The sequence below is a fragment of the Myotis myotis genome, unplaced genomic scaffold (genome assembly GCF_014108235.1).
Source record: "Myotis myotis isolate mMyoMyo1 unplaced genomic scaffold, mMyoMyo1.p scaffold_m19_p_20, whole genome shotgun sequence".
NCBI classification, from domain to species: Eukaryota; Metazoa; Chordata; class Mammalia; order Chiroptera; family Vespertilionidae; genus Myotis; species Myotis myotis.
This window is the reverse complement of record NW_023416325.1, coordinates 2,308,018-2,318,100: the sequence shown is the minus strand read 5'-3', so window position 1 is coordinate 2,318,100 and position 10,083 is coordinate 2,308,018. Positions and strand designations below refer to the sequence as shown.

The following is a 10,083-nucleotide window of genomic DNA, read 5'->3' as shown; positions in this document are numbered from 1 at the left end:
AAAAAAAAAATATATATATATATATATATATATATATATTTTTTTTTTTTTTTTAAATTGATTTCAGAGAAGGGAAAGGGAGAGAGAAGCATCAATGATGAGAATCATTGACCGGCTGCCTCTTGCACACCCCCTACTGGGGATCAAGCTGCAACCTGGGCATGTGCCCTTGACCGGAATCGAACCTGAAACCCTTAAGTCCGCGGGCCAACACTCTATCCACTGAGCCCAACCGGCTAGGGCTAAAAATAATTTTTTAAAAAACCTCTGAGACTAATAATAAATAATCCTTCTTTAGTTTACTGCTTAACTTTTAAAGACAGAAAATTATTTAAGAAGCCAAATGTAACAACTTAATGTAGCATAGGCGCATTTCAAGAGCAGCAGTTTGCAATTAAAACCCACACACACACACACACACACACACACACACACACACTCTCCTCTTTATTCTCCCCAGAGTGGCAGTGTTGCAAATGAGAGAATTTTTGGAAAAAAGAGCTGAGAAGCGGCCTGTAGTGTTCTGAAGCAGACGTGGCATCAGGGAAACCACCACTCAAGCACACAAGTGGCATTTTGTGATCAAATTTATTTTTTGTTTAAATTTCATTTACTTTGTTTTACTGTAATTTACACAAGAGACTGCCAAGTAAACTAGATATTTTACATTCACCACACATTCCCTCAAATCTCCACAGTTGTTAGAAAAACATTAAAATCCGTGCGCTGGGCTCTCGTCTCCATGTGCGCCCCAGCTCCCAACGATGCCACAGCTGCCAGCGAGAGTTACGTCCATTAAGAGGAGAGGACGAGACTCTTTATTTCACAAAATTAGCAATAATCCTCCTCGCATCAAACACTTTGCCGACAATGATTATGCGATGACAAAACCTATCTTACAACAGTGCTCGGAGAGTAAACATCGGTCTTGATCCTGAGTACACAGAGGACATACGCCAGGTGGGGCTGGGGGCTGAGGATCACGGTGTCACGAGGCAGCAGACATCCTTGTCTGAGTCACCACGGTCACTTGGGTGGGGACACGAGACACGTGGGAGAGAGAAGTGAGGAGTGCGGGGCAGGACTGTCAGCGAATCAGACTACTAATGTGATGTGACTACAGGGGCTGGCGCGTTGCAGGAGGGACTGGAGGTTAAAGAAGACAGTTTGTAACCTGAAGGCTTCAACAATATTCTATTCAAGCTTCCAGGACTGACTGACTGACTGACAGGAGAAAAACTCGATTCGGACAAAGCAAGCTGATAAGTTCCTACCTAGCTGTCCTTCCTTTCTTTAAAACAAAAAGGGGGCAGCAGCTCCTAACCAGCACTTCCATGCTGCTTGTTCAGGGCGTGTTCCAATGACCTTGTCCTTGAGGGCACGGCCAAGCGAGCGGGGTGCACTGGCCCCTCTGCAGGGCCTCCTAACCGTGTGCAGGCAGACCTCACGCTGCCCCTTAAACGCTTCCTATTTCAAAGTCAGTATCTCCTCCGTAAAGTGTTTCAACATGAAAAGAGCAAAACACCATCCCTATCTACACTCTAGCGCGTAAGCTGTGAGGAATCGAGCTCATTTGCATAGTTTCCAAGCAGTAATTTCAGAAAACAGTCTTTTCCAAAAAAAGACTCGGCGGAAGCAGTGCACTCCCCGTTCTTCTAAACAGCCTACAATGCTATTAATCTCTTCATCAATTTCTTTGTTTGCCTAACAGGAGCCTGAACATTGTATAGTGTTTATTATACACCACAAACATCATCTCCGTTTTTTGCTATGTCTGATGTAGAAAAATACTTGAAATTTAAAATACAAAAATCCAATAAAAACCAGATTTTTCTTTTAAAAGGATTTTGTCCCTCAGGGCAAACAGGTAAAAACTGGCCTATAACTTCACTCCTTACTAACAGATATTATCCAATTTGGCTGCGAGATAATGACCATCCAGAAATAAATCGTTATATATACATTCAGCGTTTACAGTCCACATTCACTGGAATACCAACACATTTTGAATAATTTTTTTTTTTTGTGGGAGTCAGTTGCTTATGGGAATAAAATAAAAATTTTAAGAGACTAATTTAAAAGAACAGAAAAGTAATAAAAGGCTATATATATACACATATATTTATGTATGTATATATATATATATTTATTGGTCCACAACTTGACATTTATGAAACATACCAGCTAGTATTACACTGCAGTCAATTTGTCCATTAATGGTATTACTCTGATTATTAAAATCTGTTCCAGGTATATATATTGAAAATATTTTCTTTTGCATTCTTGCTGAAGATAGGTACAGTACTTTGGAGAAATTGTACTAATCCCTTCAGTATGTTTATATGTACATATATACACAAGTGTGTGTATTCTGACCTGTAGCTCTACATGCGTTTTATATACAGCTACAGACATACACACACAAACATATATATACACGTGGCTGGGAAGCTGTGCATGTGAGTCTGCAGTCACAAGCACGGCACGTGGCTGGGAAACGCCAACACTGCGAGATCCTGGTCAGAGTCTTCTTCACTCATCACTGGCTGCACTTGTGCCCCTCACTTGACCTTGATTACGTAACTGCAAGGAAAGTGAAAGAAGGGCAATGTGTTAAAATTCAGAGAGACGCAAAAATGTTAGACAATAGCTTGTTGCACACATTCTCCTGAAAACAAACAAACAAAACCTTCCAAGTATTAAAACTTTTGACAGAAAATGGACCCCAACTACTGCCTTTTAAAAATTTAACCTCTTGAAGATTTTGGTCTTACTAATGGCGTAGCATTTTGTTTCATTGGAGGGAAAATAAATGAGAAGCGAATACAAATCACAGAAACTTAGAAGAACTTAACAAAAAATAGTAAGTTGAATTTTTTTTTTTAAACGGGAACACTGAATTTAAAGAAAGGGCGGGGGGGGGGGGAGGCTCGGAGATCCTGGCAGGGTTCATTCATTCTTATTTGGTACAACTACTTCTCTTCACTACTGAACACGTCAGGTCTCCCATGTTCTGTAACTATAGAGCAGGTATCACATGTAAGGGCAGTAACGAACTACAGTGGAGTGACAAGAATGTTCTGTCTTGTGCTTTTCCTCAATAAACACCGCAGTTCAATGTTAACAAATGACAACAGCGTACTGCCAACTTTTGTTTATTCACACTGGTTTCAATACCGGTAGATTTTTGAGGCTCTTTTATCCCCTCTAGAAAAATCTCTAATTTGAGGAAATAAATTTGTGCTAGAGGAATAAGACCATAGACATGTTTTACACTGCAAATAAAAGCCAAAGTAAAAAACTAACTATAAGATAATTGAAGAGTCAACATAAAGGATGACTTTCTGGTGTTCAGGAAAAAAAATCCAACTAAAATGAATTATTGAGGTTGGCCCTTATGGTATGGGATAAAAGGTCTTTGGCTTAAAATGCTTTAAAATATTTCCTTACTAACCACTAAAGGTCAATTAACTGGCCATCGACAGCTGTTTCTAACCCAGTAACACTAAGAAGTAGTTGGGGATTACTAAATCCAACCTGTTCCATTTTTATACAATAGTGTTTACTGTCAATTTCTAAATTACAATCTCTTACATTCCAAAACTTAAACCACATTTAACACTTAGCCTCTGCTCATTACTAAAAAGGTATTGGTTTTCAAATATCCTTTTTACCCAGGTCTTCACTTACACAGTTGGATATTGTCTCTGACCCTACAGGGGACTCATCTAGACATCAGCAGCCGACGTGCCTCGGACGGAACCCTTCTTACGCATCTAAACGTAAAATAAAATCATGAGCTGCTGAAATCACAGACTCTGCATCGGGTTAGTCAAGCAAGGGGAGAAAAAAAGACCTAGAAGAGATTGTGAAGTGACCACTGCCTGTTTATAGCCATTTCCACACAGAGAATGAGGTTCTGAGGCCCTTTTCATAATCTTGGTCTAAAGAATATGTTGCAAAAGGATTTTTTTGCACAGCATAAAAAAATGTGTGCCTATGCTTGAATCTAGGAAACAAAAGCCTGCAGACTGATGATGTAAAATTATCAAAGGCAGCCAAGGGAAAATGAACCGTTCACCAATGAGGTGAGTAAATGCCCGGATGGTCTGGCTCAGACTTCTATAGTCCCTGGACCAGACAGGAAGCCATGAGGAATGGCTACCTCTGTGGCTTCTGAGAACAAGGTCCCTCTGAGAAGTTCTTTATGGGAAGTTTCTTGAAAACATGAAAGTGGAACGGAAGAAAAAGCCAGCACAGGAACAATGTATGAGAAACAATGAAGGACAGACGCAGGGATGCATCAGAAAGGACAGGCATTCATAACAGTAACCTACAGACAAGTGAAAGCCTCACTGAGAAAATTAAGGAAAAGAATGAACAGAAAAGGAATAAATACAATAAACACATTTCTAAACCTCAACCCTTCTCCCCCAACCCCACAGAAGTGCGAGTTGAGAACACACGCGAAAGGTTTGCTCAAAGCATTCTCTCCGTTGCTTTGCCTAAACCCAGTATTTCTCTGTCGGATTACGGGCAGCGGCATTCCTCTCATGCCTAACCTCTCAAGATGCTATTCCTTCTCTCCAGGGCCAAAAGCCATTTGAAAAAATCCAATTCTTAAAATATTTCAGAATTAAGGAGAGAAGCACAATGTATCCAAATCTATCAACAGGTGTCAGGAAAACAGGACCTCAGGAAAGGGAAATGCCCCTGGCGAAGAGGACGTGAAAGCCTTAAGCCTCTTCAGGAGGCGGTGCTTTCTGGGTAGGCGGTGCTTTCTGGGTAGGCGGTTTGGCCTAGAGGCATGCTGCTGCCCAGACTCGGCAGATGCTCACGGACCAACTACTAGATGTGGAACAGAGCATCCCTCACCCAGTGACTAGGGCAAAATAACTGAAATGGGATTGTATGTTCAGATGATCAGCACTTGATCTGAAATTTGCCTGAAAATGCTGTTGAAATATGTACCCCCAACCCTGAACCAATGATAGATTCCTACCAACTTCCTGGGGGAGTTAGGTTGAGTCATGTGGGTGCAATAATGATGACAGCTTCTAATAGCGTGGCCTTGCAGGGAGAAGCGGCGGAGACTGCAGGCTCCCTACGTAGGCGGGAGCGAGTTCCCACCCCGTCAGGGCTCTCATCGTGTCAACATCGGGGCTGTTCTGTGTTCAGGTAGCAGGAGACTGAGAACTTGTGAGGGAAGCAGGAGTACCTCCCTGGGGGAAGAAGAGGTCTCAGCCAAGTTCCATCCAAGGGGTCCAGAGACAGGCAGGGTTCAGAGCCCAACCCGGGGAGGACTCCCCCCATCACCCTGCAACTGTGAGCGCTCGTCCTCGCATTATGGCCAGCTCCTCAACATCAAAATCCAAACAAACAAAGCCCCTTCCTGAGCGTTCCAACCAATAAAATAAGCCTGTTTTCTGTTCTGTCGTGGTGTTGGTAGATCACTTTTGGAGATGCCAAAGCTGTACCACGAGTTTAGTGAGAATGAGTGTGACCATGCTGCTTGCTTTTTAATGTTCGGCTGACAGCAGCTGCTCACAAGGGCTGAGGAAGAGCTGGCAGGGATCGTTGGGGCCTGGACTCCTGCAGGGAGTGAAACCAGGCAAGGAGGGGAGAAGGGATTCAAAGGGCGGTGGTGGTGGGTGCCTCTGGCTGAAGGGCACCTGACTCCTGAGTGAGGGGAGACGGAAGCGAGTGAAGTGGGTGAGCGGCATGGGGAGAGGGACAGGACATGCCCTGACGCACGCTGGCCTGTTTACGTATTTTGACGGGGCCAGCCTAAAACTAAGGGGGGAAGCGAGTCCTCCATGCTTGCCATCCGATCACCCCATTCCCAGATCCAGAACTCAGGAGTCAGACTAGCAGTACAAGAACCTGATGTCAACGGGGCTTCCATTGTCTGGCCTAGAAACCGAACCCCAATTTATATTGTTTTCTCTATGGGAAATCATGTTCCAAATTTCAAAACATCAACTTAAAAACTTTTGGAACAAAATCCATTCATAAGTTGGAGACTGGCTGAAGTTTACTTTATGTATAAGATAAGGTTAAAACATGTATTGCCTTATAAAGAAAGTATGTCCTAGTCCTTTCAGGAGGTTTGTATAAAGCTAATTAGAAGCAGATCTGCCGTAATCACCAAAAGTAAGCAATTTTAAACAGATTCTTTACGATGCTCCGCGCCAAACAGATTTCTTTCTGTGCCAAAGAACCTGATTTGCTGCCACTCTCGTGTGATTAAATGGAGTTCCTGCCTCACACACAGGCATTTGTCAAACACTCTCGCCTGCAGGGCTTCCAAAACGAAGACTGCTGGCAGGGCTCGGGGTGACTGCATGGAAACCACTAGCCTACCCTGGACATTCCTGGGGCTCATGTCCCCTGGGGGGCCTGACTTTCAACTGAAAAGAAGTGCAGCCCAGAGCAAAAGCAAAGCAGACACGTGCAAGAGGAAGTCGGGAAGAACCTGTCTAAAGGGCCCGCTCACTGGTCCTGGGGAGGAGGAGCTAGGTGGGTTTAACTTTGAAACATGGCAGGCTAACCTCCAGGCCAAGGATCACCAGTATTTCTGCCTAAAGCTTAAAAAGAAATGATTCCTCGCTAGTTGTGGGAGGGGAGGAGGCTTTTCTGAAATCAGTGATAAAACCACTCCTCTTATCCTTTCTACAGAAGAGGTAACTAGGACTTCCCGCACTAACATTAGTGACTCACTGTGATGATAGCAAAATGAGCCGAAGGCAACTTGGCCTGATAAAGTGGGTCTACAAGGACGGCAAACCTGACCCCATCAAAGGGAACTAATGCATAAAAAAGAATTTACAAACAACTGGACACCTTACAGGCAACAGGTTCTAAATCAAGAAAGCTCTAGTCTACTTTTATGAAAAGATGCTCAACAAAAGAGAAATCAGAACATGTGAAGAGATATTAGTGTCTGAAAAACTTGATTGTGACAAGGAAATACAGATTAAGGAATGGCTTCTGATAATACTCTTCTTAATGCTAAGTCTATACTTACTAAGCACACACACGGTACTAGAAAGGAAAATTAGGGAAATTCCACAAAACAGGAGGTCTTACTGTTTCTAATTCTTTCTGGGTTTCATCTTCCATTCGCCTAATATCTTCCATTGTCAGATCAATCCACTTGTCAATCCAACAGAAAAGCTGGCGATGAAAGTTTGTAAATATCCTTTTTTCTTGCTTTTAAAACAAAGAAGAAAAGCAGTGTAAGATGGTCAATCTCTAAGATTAATGACACATGAACTTTATATGTCCCAATTAACACATGACATCCACATACACTTGGTTTGAAAAGACTACTATGTCGATTGGTGAAATTCTTAGTTTCATACCATTACCATTTTGTAAAACAAAATAAGGATTTCCTTGTGAAATGTGAAAGAGTCCGTCTTTGCAGAGGAAGTATGATTTACTGGAAACTGAAAAAAATGTGATGAGTACATGCTAATCCTGCATAAACTCCTGCTGGGCCTGATTTATTATTACCTTTTCTAAATGTCAATCACCAATGGTCAACTCAAATTTCTAACTTTTCTGTAACTCAAAGGAATACTGTGAGGTGGAATACAATAACATCCTGAGAGGGGAGTCCCGGGCTCTTGGAATAAGATGTTTTATTAAATTAAGAGTTATTACATACACTCCGTTAATTTTTCTACTCTAATGTTACTGCCCATATATGTATGTATATATGTATATATAAATAAACCATACATATAATTAGTGATTTTAGTTGCTGGATTATTTTAAGTTTTATTAAACTTTTCCAAGGAGAGAGAAAAGTGTACTGGAAAGTGAGTACTTTACTATTTTTGGACAGCCTTCAACTTTTACATTTTTTCCCATGAACAGAAGGGACTTCATCAATTATATGTGTGACTTCTATTTATCAGAACTAGATTGCTAATCTATTATTATGATCCAAGAGGAAAGAAGGAAGCCAATATTTACAGAGTGCCTACTGTGGGCCAACTGTAAGCAGGCCCAAGAAGAATCAGTTTCCAGACTTTAAGATCCTTTTTTTTTTTTAAGCGTTAGAGCAGTTACAGTTTAAAAGTAAAAAAAATTATGGTGAAACTCCGCCACTGTAAACCGTGTGGGCTCTAGAGACACAAAGGGGCTTTTTATAATGATAACGGAAACACACTCACCCTATAGGAAAAGTAAACACCCAAGAACTTTCCATATTCCTTCTGTGCTTACAGCCATGTCCATTTTTATACAATTGCAGTTCTCTCCTCATTCTAGATCAGTGGTTCTCAACCTTCCTAATGCCACGACCCTTTAATACAGTTCCTCATGTTGTGGTGACCCCCAATTTCATTGTTACAAATCGAACATAATTAAAGCATAGTGATTCATCACAAAAACAATATGTAATTATATATGTGTTTTCCGATGGTCTTAGGCGACCCCTGTGAAAGGGTCACTCGACCCCCAAAGGGTCGCGACCCACAGGTTGAGAACCGCTGTTCTAGATCAGTTGTTCCTGCAGCTTTCATTTTAATAAATAAGTCATGAAAAAGGTGATTCGAATTTGGATCCTCGGATTGTTACCCTAGATTCAGAGTGTAGCTGTTCTTAGCGAAGACCCCAAAAGAAGACATGCCACAAAGGAGCGCAAAGCACACAAGGAAGTGTATGTGCAGAGATCTGTGGGAGGGGGGAGGGGCATGGAGGTGAGCTGGGACAAGGAGCGCCTCAAGGGGCGAGGCCTGGTCTCTCCCTCCAGCCAATGCTGACACCCCACGCCCCCTGGGGCCATGCTGTATGTGGACAAGGCTCTCTACAGAAGATCAGGGCTAACCATCAGGAAAGCACTTTGAACAAAAAATGTTAGAGACTTGCCCTACCGGTTTGGCTCAGTGGATAGAGCATTGGCCTGTGGACTGAAGGGTCCCAGGTTCAATTCCGCTCAAGGGCACATGCCTGGGTTGCGGGGCTCGATCCCCAGTTGGGGGGGGGGGGGTGTGTGTGTGCAGGAGGCAGCAGATCAATGATGCTCTCTCATCACTGATGTTTCTCTCTCTCTCTTTTTGCCTCTCCTTCCTCTCTGAAATCAATAAAGATATATTTTAAAAAACGCTAGTCTTCCCTAAAGCAAGCCCCTTAAAACCTCTGCTGGCATCTATCAGTGCTGTTTCTAGGGAGAAAAGAAGGGCAGAGATTTGATATAGGAACAGTGATCTTTATCTCATGAGACAAAAGAAGTGGTAACAGCAAATATCCCATGAATAGCTACCTCAAATCTTAAGCTAAATTTAAATCACTGCAGTTTTAACAGACTTTACCTTCTGAATGAAGTTTTCTACTTTGCTCTGCAGCCCCCACCACTTGAATTTGATGGTCACCAGCTTATAGGCACACATCTGAGGACAGTCAGGGTTGTTTGCCAGCTCCTTCTAGATGAGGAACATTGAAAAGGGGAAATCGTGACTTCAATATTTATGTTTTGATGAAAACTGACTGCTGTGTAATGACATCACAGACATGCATGAAGAAAATTATACTCTCATCTGTGTGTTTAACTTAGGTATTTGGATATTTGAAATCTTTTTAGCAAAAGCAGCCGAATTCCCCCGCTGCAACCCTCCTTCCACAGACGAAGTTACTTCCTGACTCCACAGTTTAATAGGCGCATTGCTCTGTCTCAAATTACACTATTCAGATTTCATATTAAACACCAAATTCTATTCACATCGTATCCATAGTGAGCCTTTAATACGTGAGTGTTCTCGTAAAGCCATTATCGTACTCCCACCATGAACGTGCTGCGGCACAATAAGAAACGATGAAGTTAGTTGTCTTCTGTGTCTTCAAACATTGGCAAGTGGGGAGGCTGTGTTTTATTAGCTGAGGTGATCTCAATGGAAGGGGGATTTCCAAAGGGAGGCAGCAGCAAAACTGATCTGCATCAAGTCTTCGAAGGCAAGTCCCAAACATCCGGACTTTAATATCCACAAATGATTACACCTGATAGTTGAAATGGTGAAGTCAGGGAATCAAATCAAGAGTTGTTATGGTAAAAAAAAGGGGGGATATATATATATA

The 10,083-nt window shown here is 42.2% G+C and overlaps 1 protein-coding gene across 5 annotated transcripts in view; it reads right to left on the bottom strand.

The window, feature by feature from the left end:
• Window positions 1-569: 569 nt before the first annotated feature.
• PITPNB (phosphatidylinositol transfer protein beta) overlaps window positions 570-10,083 on the bottom strand; it is a 59,906-nt gene continuing 50,392 nt past the window's right edge. For 2 of the 5 annotated variants that reach the window (XM_036353410.1, XM_036353415.1), the window contains exons 9-11: window positions 9,324-9,434; window positions 7,090-7,212; window positions 570-2,583 (exon numbers count right to left, since the gene is read on the bottom strand). In XM_036353410.1, the coding sequence (XP_036209303.1) occupies window positions 2,533-2,583; window positions 7,090-7,212; window positions 9,324-9,434 (285 nt within the window). In that variant the 3' untranslated portion in view covers window positions 570-2,532. Of the gene's footprint in view, window positions 2,584-3,690; window positions 3,777-7,089; window positions 7,213-9,323; window positions 9,435-10,083 lie in introns of all 5 variants that reach the window. The other 3 variants (XM_036353411.1, XM_036353413.1, XM_036353412.1) reach the window with 3 other exon arrangements.